The 27582-nt window shown below is 43.8% G+C and overlaps 1 protein-coding gene across 1 annotated transcript; it reads right to left on the reverse strand.

The window, feature by feature from the left end:
* Positions 1–217: 217 nt before the first annotated feature.
* agxta (alanine--glyoxylate and serine--pyruvate aminotransferase a) lies at positions 218–8608 on the reverse strand. Its single transcript, XM_057328650.1, has 11 exons — positions 8450–8608; positions 2344–2536; positions 2183–2247; positions 1993–2093; positions 1690–1760; positions 1526–1610; positions 1327–1425; positions 1125–1194; positions 663–758; positions 437–565; positions 218–345 (listed from the first exon to the last, which is right to left on the reverse strand). The coding sequence occupies exons 1-11, from the start codon at positions 8606–8608 to the stop codon at positions 238–240; spliced, it is 1176 nt and encodes a 391-aa protein (XP_057184633.1). The 3' UTR covers positions 218–237.
* Between the last annotated feature and the right edge of the window lie 18974 nt (positions 8609–27582).

The raw sequence follows: 27582 nt of genomic DNA on the forward strand, positions 1-27582 counted from the left end.
AAATAATGTTCATATTAAGGAGCTTGCCGTGATAAAGTTTTTAACTTTATTTGTGGTTACATTCATGGTTATGGTGTGAAGAGAAAATACGTTTGACTGCTTTTTATCTCTCACATGGATACTGTGTCCTAGGAAAGTTGGTCATAAGACTATCCTATTACATAATTCGCCAAAATTCATGTTAAATGGCACTAAGGTTGAGAAAATGGTTTAGAAATGTGATGTCCAGTCATTCTGTCATACTCTGCTCTTGTGGCAGTGTTTAAGGGCATCAGCCAAAGCCTCTAACACCTTGTTCACATTGGCCTTGCTGCTGTTACATCCCATCAGTCCCACACGCAAAACCTGTGAAACAACATGAGAAAATGAAAGAATTACCAACCCATTAGTTTCTGTAACATATGCCATGCTCTTCAGGTACACAGTCGTTTCTTACCATGCCGGCCGACAGCCCCAGACCCCCAGAGATTTCAATGTTATAGGTCTTCATAATGTACCCTGTGATTTCACGCCAGTCATATCCCGGTGGAGCTACTATTGTGGTCACTGTAGGAAGTCTTAGTTTCTAATGGACATAATAGGTTTTCAGGGCAGGCAATAATAGTGACTGTCATTTAATATGCTTTTTATAGGGATGTTTGTGATCCTTCGCTTGTCCTAACCTTGTCCTGCACAAACAGTTTCAGGCCCATCTCCTCTAGCCCTTTGTGGAAGTATTCTGCAACTTCTTTGTGTTGTTTCCATAAGTTATCAAGACCCTATAAAACAGAAGATATGACAAAAAAATAGTGGCATCTCTTTCTGCTTTTATTTGAGGTAATTTGTTCTTGGTGTTGGTCAGTATGGGCCTTGTAATAAAGTATTAGCTGAATTGATTTATGGTTTTGAAGACATTAATTTATAAAAAAAGTAAAAACATTGTTTTTATAGTTATTCAAAGTTTTAATGTGTTTGCTTGAACCAGCAAGTCAAGAGCTTCAGGAAATTAGGCATTATGGTCTGATTATGGTTGAAGCCCAACTGACATTTGCCTAGGAATGAAAAACATAAAATTTATAATATGTAAATACATTTCATACATATGTAATATGTATAAAATGTATGTAATATGTAAATGCTCTTACAGTTTCTGCGAGAATTGCCAGACTCTCCCGTAGACTATAAAAAGCAGAGACAGGCCCGGTGTGATGATAGCTGCAGAAACAATCGTGTGTTATTTTTTACCGTAATATGAATTTAAATTAATTATTCATATTAATATTAAGCCTTTAATGTTTGATTTCCTTTTCACATCTGCAGTTAGTAAATGTGATAAAAGGTCCTTACGCACGTACAGTCTTGTCATCACAACCCCAATAATTTGCCAGCCAGCTCATGTCCAGAAAGTACGAGATAGGCTTTGTTTTCCTGTTAAATATTTTCTTGCTGTTTTGCAAAATAAAAGTGAAATCTATACAACTGAGATACCACATAGCTAGATGAAGAAAATCTGGCATTACTGATGTTTGTAGCTGTTTTGTCTTACCAGGCTCTCTCACTAAAAGATATTGGCGCTGTTCCTGGGGGGGCGTTTAAGACCTTCTGAGAGCCGGTATACATAATGTCAATACCTTAAGATATATTTGTACATTTAAAATCACAGATTCCTTGCCATTGGTAGTGATCAAAGAGCACATAACATGCTATTACCTTGTTTATCCATGTAGATTGGAGCACCTCCCAATGCAGCTACAGAGTCAACCAGAAACAAACAGTTGTACCTGAGTGACAGATCAGATTAAAAAACAATTTACGATTTGTTTACATTGTACATTTTTTATATTTAATAAATTATAAGAATGGTCAAAATGCTTTATGGATGTTAAGGGTGTTAGGTGGTAACACCAGTAAAACACAGACAATAGAATATGAGTGAGTTAAAAGTACACTCAAAATATTTCTTAATCTGGCATTCATTGAAATAAATGCTCTGGACACAAAGCGATTTCTCACTTGTGGCAAAGGTCACCTATGCCATCTATTGGGTGGACCACTCCTGTGGATGATTCCCCATGGGTGAGAAAAAACACCATTGGTCTATATTTGTCTACCGCCTGTAAAAACAGCACATACCCTTTTACACATACAGTATATAATTGGTAAATGGATTATGTAATTTGTAATGCTGACGTGACAACAGTACCTGCTCAATTTCCTCATTTTTAAAGTAGCCACCAGCAGAGGTTGCAATTGTGTTCACCTTGGCACCTGTTGAGGAGTATATGAGATGTGAATTGATGTTCAGAATCACCTTTATAACTATTGTTTCAGGCTTTATTCTTGTTATAAAAGCAGAATCAGTACCTGTCCTCTCAGCTATTTCCGCAGCCCTTTCCCCCCATATGCCATTGACTGCAATGAGCACACTGTCTCCAGGCTCAAGTGAGTTAAAGATGGCACACTCCATAGCAGCATGACCTGGTCCACTAACAGCCAGAGTCACTCTGTTTTGAGTCTGAAATGCATACTGAATGCCACTCTTGATATGATTCATTATCTGAAATAAACAGAAAACTCTTTTTACTCTGTTTACTGTTCACATTTACTCGGATGTGGGTTTTGTAAGTGAAAATATACAGTCATTTGCTCAAAATAAACCCAGACAGGGTGATCAGGGCACTGATGTTTGTGATGTATGTGAAACTATAATTTATTTTATTATTAAGTTTATTTATTTTATTTAGCCTTGTTGTGCAAGTTCTCTGGAGCTTGTGCAGAGGCAGCAGCTTTTGCCAGAGGGGAACTGGAATCCCCTGGTTGGGCCTGGGTTCTCCTGAGGTTTTTTTTCTCGATTAGAGTTTTGGGTTCCTCGCCACCGTTTGCATACTGTTTTTGCACTATCTGCCTGACCGGGGGGGCTGCTTTAGAATTTTAAAGTTTTACTTAATTAATATTGCATATAGGAATTTATTATCTGTTATATTTGACCTGTGCTTCTCTCTCCTTTATCCTAAATATCCTAAATGTGTGCTCTCACTGAGCGTGTGTGTGTGTGCGTACTTGTCTGTGTGCGTACGTGTGTGTGTTGTGTGTGTGTGCGTGCGCATCCGTGTGTGTGTTGGTGCGTGTTCTGTGTGTGGAGTGTTTTGTGTGTGGGTGTGTCTGTCTTCTGTGTTTTCAACCTTTTCTTGTTTTTGCAGGTACAACTTTGATTGTTTTGCTTGTAGTCAATGTGACTCATGTGCAGCTGCTTTGTAACAATGAAAATTGTAAAAGCGCTATATAAATAAAGTTGAGTTGAGAGAGTTGATGTGAACCATAGCAATCTTTTATCATGATAAAAGTTTTTTTATGATAGTAACCAGGGCTTGTATTTTTAAAGCTTCTTAGAATCCTCTTAGAAAGCTCCTAATTTAACTTAAGTGCTTCTACGTAGGTGTCTTTGTCATGTCACAGATTTGTTTATTTTTTCTTAGCACTACCTTGTGGCAGTTTGGTGTAACTACAAAGTACATTGATAACTGAGCTAATTTCTTAGTGGCTGTTTAAGTCATGTGACTCTCGGGTTAGAGGTTAACTAGTAAGTAACCACAGAGTTCCGGATTCTTTCCATCCTTTCCTTAAAAAGGAATCTGAGATCTTGATTGAATAAGCTCAACTGAAAGTGACGGAGGCTCGCATGGAAGCATCGCTATAAACGCTAAAGAACGAGAGTGAGGTAGCAGCAGCCCTCGCTGAAGCAAAGGTACTGGAAGCGGCAGGAGAAAATATTTCTCCAGCCGCTTCTCACCTCTAGAGCCTATTGTCCATGTACTGAAGACTGAAACACCCTTAAGGCAGCATCACTTTACCGATTGGGACGTCAGAGATTCTTACGTAAACATGATACAAAGAGTACTATGCAACAGCCTCAGAGGTCAGTGCAAACTACTAGCCATAAATTCCAAGCACCGCCGTTCATTTCTTAACCATGTAAGACAACACCTCAACCATCGTTTCACAATGACGCTAATGTGAGTGAGATCACCAGGTACATAGCACGCAGAGAGCTCATTAAATCAGCTCTTTCCAAGTTTGATGATCGTCCTACTTACTGTAAACTAAACTATAATTTACCTTATTAGTAAGTTTATTTATTTTATTTAGCCTTGTTGTGCAAGCTCCCTGGAGCTTGTGCAGAGGCAGCAGCTTTTGCCAGATGGGAACTGGAATCCCCTGGTTGGGCCTGGGTTCTCCTGAGTTTTTTTTTCTCAATTAGAGTTTTGGGTTCCTCGCCACCATTTGCATACTGTTTTTTGCACTATTTGCCTGGCCGGGGGAGCTGCTTTAGAATTTTAAAGTTTTACTTAATTAATATTGCATATAGGAATTTATAGTCTGTTATAATTGACCTGTGCTTCTCTCTCCTTTATCTTAAATGTGTGCTCTCACTGAGCATGTGTGTGTGCGTGTGTGTCTGTGTGTGTGCGCGTACTTGTCTGTGTACATGTGTGTGCGTGCGCATCCGTGTGTGTGTCTATGTCTATGTGTGTTAGTACGTGTGCATATTGTGTGCGTCGAGTGTTTTGTATGTGGGTATGTCTGTCTTCTGTGTTTTCAATTTTTTCTTGTTTTTGCAGGTACAACTTTAATTGTTTTGCTTATAGTCAATATGTCTTATGTACAGCTGCTTTGTAACAATGAAAATTGTAAAAAGCGCTATATAAATAAAGTTGAGTTGAGTCCTGAGAATTATTGAGCATGGAAGTCATCTTTTGCTAACATCATCGAGGGTTTGCACCTGTCAGCCACTGAACAGTTAGACCTTCTTTCTAAATGGTTAGGAGATCAGTCTTCACACTATGTGCGGAGGACCAGAGCTGTGCATGTAACAGACATAGGTTTGCAGAAGGCTTGGGAGCGCTTGCAGGATTGTTCTGGTTCACCGGAAATGATCGAGAAAGCCCTCTTCGACAGGATCAACAGCTTTCCAAAGATCAGCAGCAAGGATGCCAAAAAGCTTCGAGAGCTCGGAGATCTTCTACAGGAAGTGGAGTCTGCGAAAAACGAAGGCTACTTATCACTCCCTTATCTTGACACCACGCGAAGAGTGGCTCCCATAGTATATAAGTTACCTTACAGTCTTCAGGAGAAGTGGATGACTCAAGGCTCTCGGTATAAGATAGTACATCAAGTCGCCTTCCCTCTGTTCTTCTGTAATTTCATCTGCAAAGAAGCTTGAGCACGCAACGATCTCTGTCTACGGGAATCAATACTGTGTTGAAACTGGAGCAGCCATTTAACAGGCAAACGAGAAGCCCTGTCTACGCTCACAAGATGGAGGAGTCAGACAAGCAACTCAAACCGTGAGTGGGATGATGTGGATAAAACCTGTCCTATTCATATGAAGCCCCACCCTCTCAAACGTTGCAGAGGGTTTAAGAACAAATCCTTGGACGAGCGCAGGACTTTCTTAAGGGAAAATGTAGTAGGAGACGTCTGCTTAGGATCTGTGCATCGATCTGCAACACTCAGTGCTTACCGCACCCATGTACTGGACAACAGACGCCCTTCTCTACTTCCTCCATGTCCTAACAAACTCAGCGTCAAGGAGAAGCTCGACCTCAAGCCCCGGCCTGAAGCATCTTTGACCTGTGATACCTTCATCTTTTATGACTACGCTAATCACACCATCTTTGAGAAGTCGAAGGATGATGACAAAGTCGGATTGTCTATTGAAGACAGGCACTTTCTAGACATCATGGATGGAGAGATGTTTATGGACTTCCATTCAGGAAACCCCATTAGTGACTCACTAATAATAGAGCCCAGGCATTAACACGCCTATCTTCACTTATGCACACACTGGAGAAAAAACTTGAGATGAAGTCGCATTTCATTACTTTCATGCAGAACATATTCGATCGTGATCATGCTGAGGTAGCCCCTCCCCTTTGAGAAGGTCAGGAATGCTGGTATTTACCTACCTTTGGCGTGTACCACCCACAGAAGCCTGGCCAGATGAGAGTCGTCTTCGACTCCAGCGCGAAAAAGCAGGGTATCTCTTTGAACGATGTTCTTCTCTCTGGTCCAGACTTAAATAATAGCCTCTTGGGAGTCTTACTGCATTTCAGAATGGAGCTGGTGGCGGTAACGGCGGACAGATGTTTCACAGCATCACCTTGAAAAAGGAAGATAGAGATTTCCTTTGTTTCCTCTCGTTCAAGGAAAATGACACCAGCCAAGAGATCATCGAATACCGCGTGAAGGTGCACATGTTCGGAAATAGTCCATCTCCTGCTGTAGTTATTCATGGTTTCTGACGAGCAGCGGCTTATGGTGAAGAGGAGTGTGGACCAGATGCCAAGCACTTCGTAGAGAGAGAATTCTATGTCGATGATGGGCTTTTGTCAACGTCTACAGCAGCAGAAGCAATCGACCTGTTGACACTTTCGAAGGAGATGCTAGCTACTTCGAATTTGAGACTTGTAGGGTATGGTCGGATCAAAGTTTACCATGTGTGATCATAAAACACAGTAACCTCTCAGCAGGACTACGACCAGGCACCAACAAGTGTGGCCAAATGTCCTATTCTCAACACCTTCATCACTGACCACGACAGATTCGAATACTCTCCCCTAGACTTCAAAGGAGGTTCTTGGGGGAGGACAGGACTGTTCACCAAAGTGAGAAAAGCCACCTGGCCTCCTGAGAGCCTCAAATTCTTCCAAAAGAATGTCTCTTTCTCTTTCCTTAGCCACAAAAGACTGGTTTAAAGTGTATACACATGAATCTCCACATTGTATGCTTGTCTCTATGTTATTCTCCTTCACCTGTAACCTCAAAGGCATATGTGCTTAGTGGTATTCTGTGTATATTTACATTCTTGTCCAAACTACAGGTCAATGTAATTGTAACCCCTTTATGTTTCATATCTACGTGTTTCCCTTTTCATGTCTTAGAATATGGTGTATAGCACAGTAATGTATTTTATACCATACTCATTTTATTCTATTCTAAGTCTATTCCTGCTCCAAACTCCCAGGCGACCATAAATGCAAATGAGTGAGTGTGCCGGACAAAGAAACATGTTTTCGCGCCCCCAAACTATCTCATCACATTGGATCGCCCACCTTGGAGGGGCGTGACGCCCTCTGTGTTAAAACATCTGAACATGCAGGAAAGCTTGCTCTTTTGTGTATGTTCGTCCGCGTGGGTGCATTCGCGCTCCTGCGCGTTCTGCTCGCTCGTGTTCTTTCAACCTCTCGAGACCTACCTCTCCTCAGAGACAGTTTCTTCAGGCAGTTTTTGCTTCAAACTAAATCAACAGACTCCCGGCTCGCTCTGAACGCATCAGGACCCTTTGATACGCACGCCAGCACGTGTCCCGAGAAACAAAGAAGCCAATGCAAGTATCTGAACTATTGATAACCGGTTGCGTATAAGCTTTGCCCCTTTTAAATAAGGAGATTTGTCCTTGATGGTTCATGCAGATGTGAATAGCCGATTTAATGCTGCCATTTTCTTTGCTTTATCTATTTCTTTCATTCTCTACTGTTTTACGTTTTTGTGTTTGTTTGTTAATGTTTGGTTTGTGTTAGCTAGTTGATTTTAGTTCCCCCGTAGTGTAGATAAATAAACCGCATGTGTATCCACGCTCGAATTGTTTCTGTGTTTATTTATCACATATCAACGTCACTTAAACTGCTTGATTTCGTAAGATTTTTGAAGTGGTACTGTACTACAGTAAGAATATTGTTTTTCCAGGCCAGGGGAGTAATATTTCTTAGAGTTGATATACGATCTGCTGATCACTCGGTGGACGAGTGTATTTAGTTTGTCGCTGTTATTAGCTCTGCTGCATCAGGTAAAGTGTATAAAATAATTAATGGTTAATCACCATTAATATGTATATATATATATATATATATATATATATATATCTTTTCTGTAATTTTAAGGGAAACCGCCCACATTTCTAAGAATTTTCTTAGAGTTTTGTCACTAGGAGTCACTCTTTGCACTAAGACTTCTCATGAATACAGGCCCAGATAACTGTATGTTATCCTGCATACACAGGTACTACCAAAGAAATGGACATTAAATATTGTTATTTGGTATTGATGATTTGAGTATTACAAATGGTAGAAATTATATAAAATGATATGATATACTCCAGATAATTATAATGGGTTTAAGGTTAGATAAGTTGGAATAACAGGATTTTAGCTTATTTACTTAGCTAAAGGTACCACACCTTTTTAAAGCAGGGCCTTAGTAGGATACTTTGCTTTTTCCTTTGTACACTTTATATCCTCTTATGATATAAGAACATATTACTGCTATCTCACAAGCCACAATTATTTTACTTAATAATTGCATTTATTCCAACCAATACATTCTAATATATTCACAGTAAACCCATGTATCTAACCATTAAAACCTAATTTACTACATTGTTTCAGCTACTCTTAAAGTATCAACTACGTACCTCAATGGTTTCTGGATGAAGATGGCCTAACATTGGCTGCGCTCCAGCCTCTGAGATCCGTGCAGGTACATTGGATGGTCCTGGTCCGAGCATGAGACGTTGGGTGATAGGGAAGGGCTGTAACAGACATGCTGGTGGATGAATGGCTAGAGAGGACATAATGCTGTCAGTACACTGAGAGACTGAAGCAATGGTTAACTCATATAAACTGGGAAAACCTTTCACCTGTTGGTCAATCATCAAACTCTGAATCTTGATACAACTAGCTTAAGTCTAAAGTCTAGAATGTCTAGAGAGCTACTGTTTATCTATAAATATATAGACAAAGAGTTTTTTAATATTGATAAAATGTTGTTAAAGTCCCACTGCATTCGATAATTTTATCACTTAAAACTAAGCATTAAAATAGCATGTGTGACCCGAAAGCTGAATAAACAAGCTTTCTATTGGTTTATGGTTTGTTAGGATAGGACAATATCTGGCGGAGATACAATAGTTTAAAACTATGGAATTTGAGGGTGCAAAAAAACATAAATGTTGAGAATATTGCCTTTGGAGTTGTTAATCAGAGGCACTGCAGGCCATCCATTAAAGGTGTAGTGAACTAGAACCACAATTTTAACCCGAGCTTTTGTTATATAAGAGGGAATCATATTCAAGCAAACATCCTGTAAGTGTCAGACCTGAAAACGCCCTTGTTAATGAAATAACAACTGTTATTGACATGAGGCTCAGCGAACGGCAGGTCCTGGAATGCACCTATCTATGACATACAGTGAGGGAAATAATTATTTGATCCCCTGCTGATTTTGTAAGTTTGCCTGCGTACAAAGAAATGAAGGGTCTATAATTTTTATGGTAGGTTTATTTTAACTGATAGAGCCAAAATATAAAAATAAAATCAGGGGAAAAATGTTATATAAAGGTTATAAATTGATTTGCATTTCAGTCAGTGAAATAAGTATTTGATCCCCGAGCAAAACATAACTTTGTACTTGTTGGAGAAACCCTTGTTGGCAAGCACAGAGGTAAAACATTTCTGATAGTTGGTCACCAGGTTTGCACATGTGTCAGGATATATTAAGTCCACTCCTCTGTAAATCTTTAAGGTTTCTTAGCTGTCGCTCAGCAAATTGGAGTTTTCGCCTCCTTCACAGATGTTCTATAGGACTAGGGTCTAGAGACTGGCTAGGACATTTAATGTGCTTCTCCTTAAGCCATTCTTTGGTTGTCTTGGCAATATGTTTTGGGTATTTGTCATGTTAAATGGAGGCACATCCATCACCCATCTTCAGTGATCTAGTTAAGGGGAGGAGGTTCACTTCCAAGATTTTACGGTACACTTGCCTGTTCCTCAGCCCCTCAATGCGGTGAAGTCATCCTGTATACCTGTAGCAGAGAAAAAGCCCTAAAGCAGAATGTTTCCAACACTGTGCTTCTCTGTAGGGATGGTGTTCTTGGGGTCAAAGTCAGCATTTCTCTCCCTCCAAAAACAGGAGTCAATTTTGGTCTCACATCTTTTTTTGGTCTCACCTTTTCTGAATCATCTTGATGTTCATTGTCAAACTTCAGATGAGCCAGGCGGGCCTTTTTGGGGAGGAGGATCTTGCGTGTGCTTCAGGATTTCAATCTATTGTTGCATAGCGTGTTACCAATGGTTTGCTTGCTAACTGTGGTCCCAACTGTCTTGAAATCATTAACAAGCTTCTTCCGTGTAGTTCTGGGCTGATCTTTAGCCTTTCTCATGATCATCTTTACCCCATTGGGGAAATCTTGCAGGGAGCTCCAGACCAAGGGAATTTGATAGTTGTTTAGTATTTCTTCTATTTCCCCCAAAAAATCGCACCTACAGTTGTCTCCTTCTCACCAAGCTTCTGTCTTGTAGCCTATTCAAGGTTTGTGCAGGTCTCCAATCTTGTCCCTGACATCCTTTGAAACCTATTTGGTCTGGACCATGGTGGTGGAGAGGTTGAAATGGAAGATACAGATTATGTTGGCAGGCATCTTTTATATACATAACAAGCTGATTTACGAGTACTTTCTTAAAGTGACAGGACTAATCTGTGGTCCATATAGGCACATAACCAATCTGTGGAGCCAGAATTCTTGCTGGTTGGTAGGGGATCAAATACTTATTTCACTGACTGAAATGCAAATCAATTTATAACATTTATATAATTCCCCCCCCAGATTTTTTGGTTGATATTCGGTTTCTATCAGTTAAAATAAACCTACCATAAAAATTATAGACCCTTCGTTACTTTGTAAGCAGGAAAACTTACAAAATCAGTAGAGGATCAAATTATTATTTCTCTCACTGTAGATAAGTTGAATACTGCCTCCACAGAAGAATATCAACGCCTACTTCTCGAGCTCTGCCCGCTGGTTCGCGCACTCAACTCTCAACTCAACTTTATTTATATAGCGCTTTTACAATTTTCATTGTTACAAAGCAGCTGTACATGAGACATATTGACTATAAGCAAAATAATTAAAGTTGTACCTGCAAAAACAAGAACAGGTTGGAAACACAGAAGACAGACATACCCACATACAAAACACTCCACACACACAATATGCACACGTACTAACACACATAGACATAGAGACACACACACACACACGGATGCGCACGCACGCAGACACACGCAACACACACACACACACACGTGCGTACACAGACAAGTACGCACACACACACACACACACACACACACACACACACACACACACACACACACGCACACACACACACACGCTCAGTGAGAGCACACGTTTAGGATAAAGGAGAGAGAAGCACAGGTCAAATATAACAGACTATAAATTCCTATATGCAATATTAATTAAGTAAAACTTTAAAATTCTAAAGCAGCCCCCCCGGCCAGGCAGATAGTGCAAAAACAGTATGCAAACGGTGGCGAGGAACCCAAAACTCTAATCGAGAAAAAAAACCTCAGGAGAACCCAGGCCCAACCAGGGGATTCCAGTTCCCCTCTGGCAAAAGCTGCTGCCTCTGCACAAGCTCCAGAGAGCTTGCACAACAAGGCTAAATAAAATAAATAAACTTAATAATAAAATAAATTATAGTTTAAGATTATCATTAATAATCTAATAGCATTTGAAATTTTGTGGTGAAGACATGTCAAGAGACCGCGTCCTTCTTTATCCAGCTCTATCATCTCAGCTCTTGTCAGGTCCCCACTTCCCATTCTCCGCTCTACCATCAGGTCAGGCCATGAACTGCATCCTGCTCGCTGTGGTAACCTTGGAACAATGAGACAAGACTGGCTGAGAGTAGAGTACTGTTCTGTACTCTTTGATGCAACAAGTACATCAGTTGTGTTTTTGGTTCCGGTTGATCTAACTAATGCAGCCTAAACCCTCTGAAGATTTATATTATGGAAGAGTAGTGTATGCAAGATTAAAAAGATGCGTCTTTAGTCTAGATTTAAACTGACAGAGTGTGTCTGCCTCCCGGACAGTGCAGGGAAGACTATTCCAAAGTTTAGGCGCTAGATAGGAAAAGGATCTACCACCTGCACTTGATTTTGAAATTCTAGGTATTACCAACTGACAGGACGCCTGAGAGCGTAATGCACGTGAAGGACTGTAATACAAAAGGAGTTCATTCAAGTACTGAGGAGCTAAACCATGTAAGGCTTTATAGGTAATAAGCAAGATTTTAAAGTTAACGCGATGCTTTATAGGTAACCAGTGCAAGGTTGACAGAACCGGGCTAATATGTTCATACTTTTTTGTACGTGTAAGAACTCGAGCTGCCGCGTTTTGGACCAATTGGAGTTTTTGTAATAAGCCTGCAGGGCAACCACCTAACAGTGCATTACAGTAATCTAGTCTTGATGTCATGAATGCATGAATTAACTTCTCTGCATCTGACATTGACAGCATATGACGTAGTTTAGATATATTCTTAAAATGGAAAAACGCAATTTTACAGGTGTTGGCGACGTGGCTCTCAAATGACAGATTACTATCGAATAGAACGCCAAGATTCTTTGCTGACGACGAGGGTTTTATGGAACATCCGTCAATAGTTAAACAGTATTCTTGGTTGTTACTTATAGCAGTTTTCGGTCCAATAAGTAACACTTCCGTTTTGTCCGAGTTCAGTAATAAAAAGTTGTTACTCATCCAGTTTTTTATATCGACTATGCATTCCATTATTCGATGGAACTGCTGTGTTTCATGAGGCTTCGAGGAAATATAAAGTTGAGTATCATCAGCATAACAGTGAAAGCTAACTCCGTGTCGCTTTATTATATCTCCTAGAGGTAGCATGTATAATGCGAAGAGCAGAGGCCCTAAGACTGAGCCCTGTGGTACACCGTACTGGACTTGCGATTTGCGTGACACCTCATTGTTTATTGCTACAAATTGAAAACGGTCGGATAAATAAGATTTAAACCATTTCAAAGCTATTCCCTTAATGCCGACATAATTTTCGAGTCTATGTAGGAGTGTGCTGTGGTCAATGGTATCGAATGCAGCACTAAGGTCTAGCAGCACCAATAACGAGATACAACCTCGGTCAGACGCCAATAGCAGATCATTTGTAACTCTGATCAAAGCAGTCTCTGTACTGTGACATGCTCTAAATCCAGACTGGAATTCTTCATTGATGTCATTCCTTTGGAGGAAGGAGCATAATTGAGTTGAAACTACTTTTTCCAGAACTTTAGATATGAAAGGTAGATTCGATATAGGCCTGTAGTTCCTTAGTTCTCTAGGGTCGAGTTGGGGTTTTTTGACAAGGGGCCTTATAACAGCCACCTTATATGCTTTAGGCACATGTCCTAATGTCAGAGATGAGTTAATAATACCAAGAAGAGGATCTATAATTTCTGGGAGCATCTCTTTCAGTAGATTTGTAGGTATAGGGTCTAGTATGCATGTTGTTGATTTAGATGATCTAATAATTTTAGACAGCTCATCTTGATCTACGGTATAAAATAATTGCATTTTCTCCTTAAGGGCGCTGTAGTTAGTTTGTTCAGCGGGTTTCACTTCTGATTGCATTGTTATAATTTTTTCTCTAATATCTTGGATTTTATATGTGAAGTAGTTCATAAATTCATCACTGCTATGCTGATATACAGGATCAGAAGTCACTGACGATTTATTTTTTGTTAATTTAGCCACTGTGTTAAATAAAAACCTAGGGTTGTGCTGGTTTTCTTCTATTAGTGATGAAAAGTAGGCGGATCTAGAAGTTATTAGGGCTTTCCTGTATTTTCGAATACTATCCTTCCATGCTGTACGAAATACCTCTAATTTAGTTTTCTTAAAGTTGCGCTCCATTTTTCGGGCCGCTTTCTTTAGAGCCTGAGTGTGTTCATTATACCACGGTGTGGGGCTGCCATTTTTAATCTTCTTTAAACGTAGTGGAGCAACTTTGTCTAGCGTTACCGAGAAGGTGGAATTAAAATTTTCAGTGGTAATGTCAAGATCTTCAACGTTATTTCTCATGATTTGAGACAATTCGGGCAGATTATCGAGAAACGCATCTTTGGTAGTTGAAGTTATTGTTCTACCATATTTGTAACAATGAGTTTTATTTGCAGCCGTAGGCCAGTGAAGCAAACATAATACCAGATAATGATCCGAAATGTCTTCACTCTGCTGAAGGATTTTAACGTCGTCCACATTTATACCGTAAGACAGTATTAAATCTAAAGTATGATTACGAAGGTGAGTGGGTCCTGACACATGTTGACTAATGCCCATGGAGTTAAGAGTGTCTTTGAAAGCCATTCCTAAGGCATCTGTAACGTTATCTACGTGGATGTTAAAGTCACCAACGACAAGGAGTCTATCTGCGGCCAGTACTAGTTCTGATAAGAACCCACCAAATTCTTTAATAAAATCTGTGTGGTGCCCTGGAGGCCTATATACAATAGCTAGAATCAATTTAAAAAGTGTTTTATCTTTAGTATTAGGTGTTGAAACATGAAGAACCATGACTTCAAAAGAATTATATTTAGAGTTCGACTTCTGGGAAATGCTAAGAGAGTTATTGTAAAGTGCTGCGACACCTCCCCCTCTGCCTTTTAGACGAGGCTCGTGTTTATAATAATAATCTTGGGGGACAGATTCATTTAAAGCAATATAATCATCTGGTTTTAGCCATGTTTCTGTCAAACAGAGCATGTCTATTTTATGATCTGTTATCATATCGTTAACAAAAAGTGCTTTATTAGAGAGAGATCTAATATTTAGCAATCCGAGTCGTAACAGTTGATTATCTGTATTTTGTTCATGTTTAGTTTGTTTAACGTTTATTAAATTACTTTCAAGAGGTTTACGCATTATTTTATGTTTGCTAATCCGGGGGACAGACACAGTCTCTATTTTGTGATGTTTGGGAGAACGGATTACTACATGTTGTACATTTTGTGTATTCTGCGACGTGAGACGGCAAGCAGACAGTTGGTTAAGCCATACTGTCTGCTCCCTGACCTGGGCCCCAGCGAGTCAAGTTTTAGCATTAGCATTAAGACTTTTTGCCATATTTCTAGACAGGATGGAAGTCCCAGCCCAGGAGGGATGGAGACCATCTCGTTTCAACAGGTCAGGTCTGCCCTCAAAACTCTTCCAGTTATTTATAAAAACTATATCATTCTGCAGGCACCACTCAGACAACCAGCCATTTAGTGATGATAATCTGCTATAAATCTCATCACCACGATAAGCAGTGAGGGGGCCAGAGAATATTACAGTGTCTGACATCATGCTTGCGAGCTCACACACCTCTTTAATGTTATCTTTTGTGATCTCCGATTGACGGAGTCGAACATCATTTGTGCCGACGTGAATGACAATCTTACTGAATTTACGATTAGCCTTAGCCAGCACATTTAAATTTGACTTGATGTCAGGCGCTCTGGCTCCCGGTAAACATTGGACTATGGTGGCTGGTGCCTCTATGTTAACGTTCCGAACAATAGAATCACCGATAACTAGGGCACTTTCAGCAGGTTTCTCAGTCGGTGCGTCACTGAGCGGGGCAAACCTGTTCGAGACTGTAATCGGAACGGTCGAGTGATGTTTTGTTCTGCGACTACGCCGTCTCACAGTCACGAAGTTTCCCAGCTGCGGAGGATTTTCAACCGGAACCGAGCTGTGTGCGCTAATGTTGCTCGCATCCAAAGTGTTTTCTATCGTCGTTAAACTCTTACTATCCTCAGATAAAGATTGGATGCGAGACTCTAATTCTAAGATCTTCTCTGTCAGCCTAGCTATTTCCCTGCATTTATCACATATAAAACCCTCGCAGCTGACAGAGAAGGCTAAGCTAAACATATGACATGAGGTGCAAGTAACAATAATAGGAATAGAAGCCATAACTCACCGGATTTGAAGTGCAATTCCAATTTACCAAGGTTGCTCGATGGATCATAGTATACTCGCTTAAAAAGAGAAACAGTTAGCACACAAGACAAACCAGAGGCAAGATGATATTCCACAGTGTAAAACAGAAAGCAAGCTAACACGCTATTGCTATGCTAACGGCGTTAAGTTAACTATCACTTTTGGTTTAGACTCTTCAAGTAAATAACAAGAACAGGGTTATTGAGATATCAGGATAAGTTAGCAACGACAATAATAATTAACGATAATAAAATACACTAATTTTAGAGCGAAGTGGTAAGCGCACTGATACAAACAAGCCGCCGGCGCACGACAGTACTGAAGACAAGCTGCACGGAACCAGATAGAGCGAGTGTAAGCATCATGTCGTTTAGATGACGTTTTTAAGATCACAAAATATTGTGCAGTGCCTGGTTGTGGAAGAACACAGTCCCTGCATAACCTTCCTTCGGATTCCAACAGTAGGAATGCGTGGTTGAAGTTCATTTTTAAAGACGTTCCAGCTGACGTGGGGAAAACATTGAGCATTTTTTCGCTTCATTTCAATGCGGATTCCTTGAAGAAGTCTTTGCGGAGAGACTAAAATTAAAAAGCAGTGCTGTGCCATCAATATTGGATCCGATAGGAATGGCGCAGCAATCTTATGTGAGTAAAACAAATTTGTACTATGCGTCACTATTGCTTTGTCAGAGATCGCTTGATATGCCCTGATAGTATTACCTGGGGACTTCTGGTCATTTGTAATAATTGTCATCGGCATCTCTGTGATTTGGCGGGCTCATATATAATTTTTCAAGGTTTTATCCACCGTTTGCGAATAAAGGAGGCTGTTTTGAAGTGTTTTGATATTGTTTCTGGTGCTGGGTCATTTTGGCTGGGAGTCTACCGTTTGTTTATTTATCATGAAAACTATAACATTTGAGACCCACGATCGTGGTGATCTTCTGTCCGGTTCGCGGGTCTTAAATGCTGATGTAACCCCGGCTTTATGATAGACATCAGGGCTGTACGATCAAACTCTAAATCAAGAATTGTCTAAGTTCCTCAAAGGAGCCTGGGTTTTTTTTCCACTGTATGCTACCCACCCAATGGTTAGATGAACGATTTTAAATATCAGGAATATGAGGAATAATAATGATAAAATAAGGTAACACCACATGCAGAAAAGTTACACTAACCATGAAATTGTATTGTGAGGCAAATTTCTCCCTTTTCCCGGCACTTCAGGAAAAAAATATAACAATGTAATTAACAATACAGTGTACATTAGCCCAAAACAAATTCCAACACTGATTACACTTGGAATGTATACACGTTCAGTACATGTAGAAATGAAACATGTCCAAACTTGGGGAATGTTCAGAGTTCTTTGGAAAAAACAATTGTAATGTGTGAAAATATATCAGTCCTACCGCTCCCTTAGGAATGGCATTTAGTTAATCGAAGATGAAGAACAAAACTGAAGACTGAGGAGCAGATAACCGATGAGATGATGAAGAGGTGAACCCAGTTTGGAAAACATACACTCGAACGAACCCACTGCTGAGGAAACCACTCAGAGAACTCAGGTCCCGATTTTGGTCCTCCAACAAATAGGTCAAAATAAAAACCAATCTGCAACAATTATACATTACAAATTAATAACAACATTTACCCATTCCAATGAGGGAGATTACATATACATACAGAATGTACTAATGGATTTTATATGTGTATATTTTTTAATATAAAGTTTTCCCTCTTTTCTAGAGTGACAAAACTCTATCACATCAACGAAATAGGCACAAAATTATTAAAATTATTCTAAATCGTTAATAATTCAAATCAACTTGGGGGAAAAAAAATAGCAATGAGTATATGGCATCGCACACCTCGTGCTCACCATAGTTAGCAAAGCTAGCATCACAGCACTGTTAGCCGCTATCTTATGAACTTTAGATCACAATCACACAAAAATGTAGCGGGATATCCTTCAATACATTCACATTCTGACTGGTATTTTTTCCAATACAATGACAAAAAAATAAACATATACAAGCAGAATACACTCACCAGAACGTCTTGGAAATACAAAGAAATGAGGAATATATCTTCAACTTCAGCAACTGTCTCAATGGTATATCACCTAAATGTCTCAGCTTGATTATTTAACGGTAAACATAAACCCAAAGAAAATGTTCCAATAAGAGGAAAATAAAATCTTTATCAAGTTAGATTGGATCTATTCTCAAACGCTACGCATATTCTCTCATAGCATTTTTCTTCAGATACGCTCTCTGCATACACACGCTAGCTCCGCCCTCTTAAAAGGCAATACCAAATTAAAGCAACACTCACTAACAACCTTAGTGTGAAAGTTACACGGGTTACACTCTCCCCCTCTAAACCGCATGAGTCCCTGCATGCGTTCTAACCACAAGACTGGCAGAGAGAATGTTTCCCAAGGAATCAAAAAAAGATGTAAGAGCAAGTAATATAGGATTGCCTAATTGCTCATATTCTAATGTCGTTGGTGGCCGTCTTTCCCGACCTGAACGTCTGAGGAGTTCAGCGTCAATTGGACTGTGGGAAACATTTTGAGATTCTGACCCTGCAGCTGGTTCAAACTCCTCTGGAATTTCAATGGCTATATAATCAGAGGCATTTTCAATCACAACAGATTCTGAGGAAGGAAGAACTAATGCATCCACAGTAACAACCTCAGATGCTTCTCTTGTGGGTTCAGTCACAGACTGAACAGGCTCTGATAGAGGCACAGTTGAAGTACGGGGAGTAAATTCGACTGCTTGAGGGTTCAATGGCCCTGATGATTTTGCAGAAACATCATGAGAGGTAGGTGACCCAGCATCCACTAGTTCAATAAAAGGACTCCTTGTGACTATTTCAGGGATGGCATTTGAAAGTAACCCCCCTCTTCATCACTGGACTGTTCGTCAGGTTCATCAACCTCTCGTACTTCAGTATTAGCCCTTGTCTTCATCTTGTGCTTCCTGTTCACGGTGAAATCTGTCCCAGGCACCTGTTCTTCTGAGCTTGCAGGCAAGAACCCACAGGGCAATAATAGATCCCTGTGAAGAGTACGGTGAGGACCATTACCCTTCTCCGGATTTACAACATATACAGGACCATCTGAAATTCTCTTGACCACAGTGTGGACCATCTTCTCCCACCTGTCGGCAAGTTTGTGCTTTCCCCTCACACTCAAATTTCTCACTAAGACTCTGTCACCAGGCATTAGCTCAGCTGCTCTGACTTTTAGATCAAAACTCGCTTTGTTCTTTTCACTCATTTTACGGGAATTTTCAGCAGCCAACTCATAGCTGTGCTGAAGATGTTCTCGTAGCTTCTTCACATACTCAGAGTGAGTTCTGGGCCTTTCACCTGGAGGATTGATGCCAAAAGCAAGGTCGATTGGTAGTTTAGCCTGGCGACCGAACATCAATTCATAGGGCGAATAGCCTGTGGTATCATTCCGCGTACAGTTGTACGCATGTACAAGGGGTTTCACAAAATCTCTCCAATGATGTTTATTTTTTTCATCGAGGGTTCCAAGCATACTGAGCAAGGTTCTATTAAATCTCTCAACAGAGTTGCCACGTGGGTGATAAGGTGTTGTTCTCACCTTGTCAGCCCCAATGAGAGCACACAACTCACGGATGGTGTGAGATTCAAAGTCCCTTCCTTGATCACTGAGGAGGCGACTCGGGAATCCATACTGAACAATGAAATTCTCCCAAAGTGCCTTGGCAATGGTTCTAGCTTTCTGGTCCTTCGTCGGTACTGCCACAGCAAATTTAGTAAAGTGGTCAGTAATGACCAGTATATTCCTGATGTCATGGTTGTCAGGCTAGAGAGACAAATAATCCACACATACCAATTCAAGGGGAAACGTTGTCTGTATGGATTCCATGGGGGCTGCTTTCTGAGGGCTTGCCTTCCTCCTGAAACATATTTCACAGGTACGACATTTGCCCTCAATATCCCTTGCCATCTTCAGCCAAAAGAATCTAGCACGAGCTAGGTCAAGTGCACGCTCGTAGCCAAGGTGGCCTACGTCATCATGAACACCCTTCAATGCTCTTTCCCTGGACTGTGGAGGCAGAACGATCTGATGAAGCACAGCCTCGTTGGTAGCCCACTTCCGGTACAGCACTCCATCTTGCAGTCTAAGCCGGTTCCACTCTCTTAGGAGCAGTTTGACTTCGAGTGGTTCAAGCTTGGTCTGTCGAAAGTTAGGTTTCTGACCTAATTCTACAAAAGAAATGATCCTTCTCAAAGATGAATCCTCCCTCTGAGCTTTGTACCGGTCATCCCAGGGATAGTCCCATAACCTGGACAGGCGAAACTCTCAGGGACAGATGAGGCATTTAAAGCTAAGGACTCTGCGAGAACAAACTCTGATGCATCTGAAACTCCACTTGACAAAACAACTGAATGGCGGTCAGATATTGCAGAGAGGGTTTCATTGGAGATCACTTCGGTTTTCTCAAGTAGTCGCTGTTTTAAGTCTTCTATAGCTCTCTCCTCTTCAAGAAACGCTTCATCTTCCTCTGGCGGATTCTGTGGTCTTCTAGACAGTCCATCAGCATCTTTGTTGACAGATCCGGATCTGTACTTTATATTGAATCTGTATGTGGATAATTGTGCAAGCCAGCGATGTCCCGCGGCATCAAGTTTTGCCGTGGTTAACACATAGGTCAGGGGATTATTATCAGTGAGTACTGTAAATTCAGTGCCATAAAGATAATCACTGAATTTTTAGCAGACAGCCCATTTCAGAGCGAGATATTCAAGTTTATGAGTGGGATAGTTAATTTCACTCTTTGAAAGTCCCCTACTGGCATAGGCTATCGCACGAAGCTTGCCCCCTTGGTCCTGATAAAGAGCCGCTCCTAACCCCTCTTTACAAGCGTCTGTATGTAAGACATAGGGAATTTGTGGGTTTGCGAAGGCAAGGATTGGTGCAGAAGTCAGCTTGTCGATCAAGGTTCTAAACGCATTTTCAGACTCAACTGTCCACTCTTCACCAATAGAAGCATTGGGATTTGCAGAAGTGCTTGATTTATCTCGTTTATAGATCTTTCCCCTTTTTATTGGAGGGCTGTACCCCGCAGTTAGACAATTCAGTGTCTTGGCTATCTTGGAGTAACCTTCAACGAAGCGCCGATAATACCCTGCGAAACCTAGAAAACATTTGAGCTCTCGCCTGGTTGAAGGACGAGGCCAATCTTTCAAAGCTGAAATCTTCTCTGGATCTGTGTGAACTCCATCTGCATCCACAACATGCCCCAGATACTTCACAGATGACTTAAAGAAATGGCATTTATCAGGAGACAATTTCAACCCGTATTCTTTCAGACGATGCAACACTTTCATTAGTCGGGTCTCATGTTCCTCAAGTGTTCTGGAAAAGACGATGAGGTCATCCAGAAACACGAGTACTTCACTCAAATGCAAGTCTCCTACACACTTCTCCATAAGCCTATGGAAGGTACTAGGTGCGTTTGTTACACCCTGAGGCATACGGTTGAACTCAAAGAAGCCAAGAGGACAAACAAAAGCTGTTTTGTGCTTATCTTCTTCAGCTACTTCAACTTGGTAGTATCCAGACTTAAGGTCCATGACAGAAAACCATTTAGCCCCATTTAGTGCTGAGAAAGTCTCCTCTATATTGGGAAGGGCATAAGCATCTTTCACTGTACGCATGTTAAGCTTCCGGTAATCGACGCAAAGCCTTATCTGTCCATTTTTCTTGCGGACCAGCACAATTGGTGAGGCAAATGGGCTGTCGGATTCTCTGATGATCTTAGCATCTAGAAGCTCCCTGAGGTGTTGCCTTACGGCTTCTCTATCACTTGGGTGTATGGGTCTTGGCCGTTCTTTAAAAGGTGTCTCATCTTGCAGTCTGATATGGTGCTTCACTGCAGTAGTATGACCATATGCAACTCATCAGCAGCAAAAACTTCTGGTAAGGAATTCAGTTTGTCTGAGATACACTTCTTCCACTCTTCAGGAATCTGCGAATCCTCAAGATTGAACAGCAGCTTCCCAGAGGGCACCTGATTAGAACAAAATAGTACTTCAGGGGTCAAAGGAAGAACATGGGCAGCTGCCATCTCTGCAATCACACACTTGGGATAGAGAGTAATATCATGGTTAGTCATGTTCTTTAGAATGACAGGAATTTTGGAACAAGCCCGGTATGGAACATTCACCACAGCACTTTCAAGAAGTAGCCCACCTGCAAGGGAAAAGACTCAGATTGCTCCAAGACAAATGAACCCCTTGAAATGCTTGTCTTTATCCTCACTTGACCAGGGACACAAATCTTCTGTTTGGCAGTGATAGTAATGTGGCCTCTCCCCAGTGCTCTGACTTTTATCGGTTGCTTAACACTCTCAAAATTCCGAGCGACATGCCGGAAAAGCAAAGCACAGTCACTGCTGGCACTGGGATCTTTGAAGAACTTGGCCCCCCTTTTTTCTACACCCTGCTGATAAAGGCGGTCAAGAACATTTGTTCCAATGAGTAGGGGGACTCGACTGTTGAAGTGACAGTCTGGAACAACAAGGACAAGAGAAGAAAATTCTGCTGGGTGGCCGACTGGGAGACCAGCTATCACCGGCTGGGCAGGCCTGGATGTCGACATGACAGGACAGGATGTCGGCGGCTGGGCAGCGCTCTCTGGCAGCTGGGCAGCATCTCTGACGGCTGGGCAGCGCTCTCTGGCAGCCGGGCAGCAAACAAGAACAAACACACACAAACAGTCAACTCGACAGGCCTCGGCACCAGCTGGGAGGCCGGCAGGGATCTGCAGCGGGAACAGGACACCGGCGGCCTCAACCCTGGAGGGGAATCCGACGACCTCAACCCTTGAAGGGAGCCCGGCGGACTTGATCCTGGACGGGGTTCCGGCAGTCTCGACCCCGGAAGGGAGTCCGGCGGTCCCGACTCTGGACTGGAGCCCGGCAGCCTCTACCCTCCAAGGGAGTCCGGCGGATTCAACCCTGGAAGGGAGTCCGGCGGCATCGACCCCTCCCTCTGAGATCCCTCTGTCTGCTGGGTCCAAAAGGGCTGGTTCATTCTGTCATGAATGGTGGGTGGTGAGAGACACGGAGACAGAGGACCCAGGTGCAGACAGCAGGTAAGGGGTTAACACAAACTTTAATAAATAAAAAGCAACAAAACAAAGACCCACGTGGGGGTAAAGTAACAAACATAGAAACAGGAACAAGACTAACTAAACTAACAGGACTAGACTAAAACACATCACAACTACAAAATAAACTAACAGGGAACAGAGACGCCACACCGGAGAGTGGAAGACCAACAGGGACAAAACGTCACTCTCCACATAAAACAAGAGGTTCTATCATGGTTCTGCCACTAGGTCAAGAGAAGCAAGACAAGGTGGGGCAGAACCATGACACTAAACACCATACAACTATATGTAATGGTTGTAATTCTTAAAAAGGGACTTTTATTTTGATGGGGAGTGCAGAGACGTCTGGGTAGGAGAAGAAGGAGAGACACTAAGGGCAGATACGCCATGATATAAAAGTCTGTATTTTCCGCCTAAGATTTAATGAAAGACAGTGGTATGCGGTCAGTTTGAGTTTCGTGTGCACTGACGTTATCGTGTGAAACTAGAGACGTAGTTAATGCAGAAGTTCGGTTGAGTGCCTCATCGGAAGCAGGACTGTGTTGGAGGCCGGCGTTACGGGAGAGAAAGAGTTCTTGTCATCCCGACTATGAGTATTTTTGAGGGTTTTACTGTTTTTTTGTAAGTCGCCCCTGAACCGTGTTATAGTTTCCTTACGGAGCGTTTAAGTCTTTTCTTTCCTTTTGAGTATTTTGCACTTTTGGGAGAGACTGAAACCGTTACAATCAAGTTTACTTTTGAAAATCCCCTTTTGAGGAAGACTGCAAGCTGTCGCGTGGGTCCCGTGCTTGAGCGCCATTTTGTTCCAGAGAGTTCCGAGTTCCCTTTCGAGAGAGGTCTCTCTACATTGCGTGAAACGCTAGGGGAATCCCCTTCTCCAACCTTTACTGTATCCTTATTGAATAACGCCAGTGAAAATAAAATGTAACTGGCCAATGCCGGTCAAGACGGTGCTTAGGGGCGTGGCGCCACCCCTATATAACTCGCCATCTGGACCGCATTCCTCAGAATCTTTCTCCTTCACTCACCTTTCGCATGCTGTTGAGGATACGCTTCAGAGAAGAGGAATTCATCGGATCCTTCTGCTCGTGTGTTCCGGTATGCCAATTTGCAAGTTATGTTCAGGGCCCATCGACCCGCAGGACACGCACTCACACTGCGTGCTCTGCCTAGGTCTGGCCCATGCAGAGGGGGCTCTCTCTGAGTCTAACTGCCTGCACTGCGAAGACCTTCCGGTGCGGGTGCTTTAGGCTCCGAGAGTCGCCGGCCTCGAAGATTTTGTTAGGCAGCGTCCGGTCGCTGGCGGGACCGCCGCCCCTCCCCCCCGGGGAGATAAAGAGCCGGACCGCCGTCATTGCTCTCGGCCCCCCGGGTCTCCAGTGTCCTTCGCGGATGATAGCCTCCATCTCGCTGATGAAGCTATGGAGATGATCCGGTTTGGCGCGTCGGGAGATGAAGACGAGCTCATGTCGCTGGCGGCTTCGGACAGGGATCTGTCGGGGTCAGAGGAGCTAGCGGCGTCGGGGAAGGAGCGGGCGGAGTGGGACGCGCGCCTTTTTTCCCAGATGTCCACGAGGAGGTCGTGAAAGCGTGGTCTGCGCCCCAGTCGGCGCGCACCCACACCTCGGGATCGGCTATTTTCTCTCTGGTGGATGGGGCGGAAGCCCGCGGCTATGCGCGCATTCCCGCCATCGAGCAGGCAATTGAGGCGCACCTGGGTCCATCTTCGTCATCGCTGCGATCCAAGGCGGTGCTGCCATCTAAACCATGCCGGATGACCGCCCACATAGCAGAGAAGGCATATGCCGCCTCTGGGGAGGCTGCCTCTGCTCTGCACACCATGGCGGTACTCCAGGTTTTCCAGATTCAGCTGCTGCGTTCTCTGGACGGGGAAGAACCTAACCCGGACGGCGTAAAGGACCTGTGTGCGGCCACGGATTTCGCGCTTATGGCCACTAAGCGCACAGCCCAAGCCATCGGCCGCACCATGGGCTTCATGGTTGCGCTCCACCTTCACCTGTGGCATTCGGGGACGCCGTGGATGCCGTCATCCAGCGTTTCACGGAGGACCAAAAGCGCTCACGCGCTATGAGCCAGGTACTCCCCAGACGCCCCGCCCAGCTGTCTTCGCGTCACCGATCCTCATCTGCGCGCTCGGCGCAGAGACCGGTGAAGCAGCCCACGCTCGCGGCCCCCTCCGCCGCCGCAGCTCCCGAACCTACGGTTCACCCTAAACATTGGCGAGACATGCCCAGGAAGCGCCACGGCCCAGGGAAGGATTGTCGCCTGAGGGGAGGTTCGGCGTCGGGGCCGAATCCGAGTTCCTGACGAGTTCGCTGGGAGGAGGAAAGTGCTCGATGGGGGACCTCCCGCGAAGAGTCCGAGGTTCTCGTCTGTCCCCCTAGCGGTTGCGGGCGACACAGAGAACGATTGTGTTATGGATGTTGTTGTGTCAAATGTAATAAAAACGCACACATTTTCACAATCAGAGCATCTTCCTCCTCTGATGAACGCTGCAAGGTCGCCGCCTCCGTGCCGCGAGCTGCTGTTGTCTCATCCTGTGCCAAGCTGGTCGCACCCCCGGTTTTACGGCGATGCACCAATCCCGCCTTATGTCCCGTCTCATACTCTGGTTACTGCGAGTCAGAGCTCTCTCGGCGGAGCTCAGAGCGGCGGTCGACGACCGCCGACGGCGGTTTCTCCCTCGCGCGGGATAACCCGGAGAGTGCAGAACGAGACGTTGCGTCCCTTGCAGGCTCGCAAGGCAGCATGGCAGTCCATCCCGGGTATCTCGCCCTGGGTGATGAACATAGTAGAGAATGGCTACTCGCTCCAGTTTCGGCGCAGGCCGCCCCGCTTCAATGGTGTGGTCCCGTCCGTAGTCTCCCTGCGGAATATACCGCTGTTGAGACAGGAAATCAACAGCCTCCTCGCGAAGCAAGCGACAGAGGTAGTCCCCTCAAGCAAGAGAGAGAGCGGCTTCTACAGCCGCTATTTTGTCGTTCCAAAGAGAAATGGGGGCTTCCGGCCGATTTTAGACCTGAGACCCATCAATCGTGCGCTGTACAAACGTGCTTTCAGAATGTTGATGATAAAACAGATCCTCGCGCAGACTCGGCCCGGGGACTGGTTTATTTCAGTAGATCTAAAAGATGCATACTTTCATGTTCAAATAGCCCCTCGCCACAGGCGCTTTCTGAGGTTTGCATTTGAGGGCACCGCGTACCAGTTCATGGTGCTCCCCTTCGGGCTGGCGTTAGCTCCGCGCACTTTTACAAAGATGTCGCTTTATCCCCTCTGAGAGCGAGCGGTATGCGCATTCTGAATTATTTGGACGATTGGCTAATTTTGGCCCACTCGCAAGAGATGCTCGATGCCCATGTATGCAGGCTCCTTTCGCACATGAAAGCCTTGGGGCTGTGTGTGAACAGACAGAAGAGCGTGCTTCTCCCCAGCCGGTCGATCGTGTATTTGGGAGTGTGCTTAGACTCGATCACCATGCGCGCTCATCTGAGCCCAGAGCGTGTTCAACATATCACGTCGACCTTGAGCCTTTTCAGTCTGGGACGTCTCGTCTCACAAAAAGTGTTTCAGATGCTTCTGGGGCTGATGGCATCAGCAACCGCAGTGTGCCACCTCGGTTTGTTGTTCATGCATCCCCTCCAGCTCTGGCTGAGGTCCCGCGTGCCGAGAAATGCTTGGTTAGCGGGGCACGCGAGAGTTGCGGTAACACGCGGATGTCTAAACACCCTGAAGCCTTGGCGCAACCCCGACATGTATAGCCGCGGCGTCCAGTTGGGTCCTATCACAGGGCAGAAAGTGGTTACGACAGATGCGTCTCTGACGGGATGGGGAGCCCTGTGCGACGGCGCCCCGGCCTCGGGCTCCTGGTTGGAGTCGGAGAGACAGTGGCATATCAACCGCTTAGAGTTGAAAGCGGTTTTCTTGGCCCTCAAATGCTTTCTCCCGCAGATCGAGTCGCAACATGTACTGATTCATACGGACAACACGTCAGTAGTGTCATCCATAAATCGACAGGGCGGTGTCCGTTCACGAGCCCTCTTCGAACAGGCGGTGCAACTCCTCCTTTGGGCCGATCGTCACCTGCTCTCCATCAGGGCGATGCATGTGCCAGGTCAGATGAACTGCGGAGCGGACATGCTGTCGAGGGATGGCCCCCCTCACGGGGAATGGAGGTTGAACCCTCAGTCAGTAAGCTTGATCTGGGATCGGTTCGGGAAAGCGGATGTCGATCTTTTCGCGACGGAGAAGAATACGCATTGCCCTCTGTTCTTCTCCCTGTCGAGCTCCCCGCTGGGGGGGGACGCGCTCACGAGCCCGTGGCCGAGAGCCAGCCTCTATGCGTTTCCACCAGTGAAGATTTTACCGTTGGTGCTACGCAAAATCAGAACAGAGAAAGCTGCCGTGACGCTGATCACCCCGAGATGGACAAATCAGCCGTGGTTTCCAGACCTAATGGAGCTGATGGCAGCGCCTCCGTAGCCGATTCCGCTGAGGAGCGATCTGCTGACCCAAGCGAGCGGCACAATCTGGCACCCCAACCCCGAGTTGCACGTGTGGC

The sequence above is a fragment of the Triplophysa rosa genome, unplaced genomic scaffold (genome assembly GCF_024868665.1).
Source record: "Triplophysa rosa unplaced genomic scaffold, Trosa_1v2 scaffold62_ERROPOS2744091, whole genome shotgun sequence".
In the NCBI taxonomy this organism is placed as follows: domain Eukaryota; kingdom Metazoa; phylum Chordata; class Actinopteri; order Cypriniformes; family Nemacheilidae; genus Triplophysa; species Triplophysa rosa.

Coding starts and splice junctions, on each gene's coding strand:
- agxta (XM_057328650.1), bottom strand. CDS start 8,608: ATGTCCTCTCTAGCCATTCATCCACCAGCATGTCTGTTACAGCCCTTC. Junction 2,094..2,182: donor AAAATGAGGAAATTGAGCAG/GTACTGTTGTCA, acceptor CTGTTTTTACAG/GCGGTAGACAAATATAGACC. Junction 759..1,124: donor TGGCAATTCTCGCAGAAACT/GTAAGAGCATTT, acceptor TCTGTTTTATAG/GGTCTTGATAACTTATGGAA.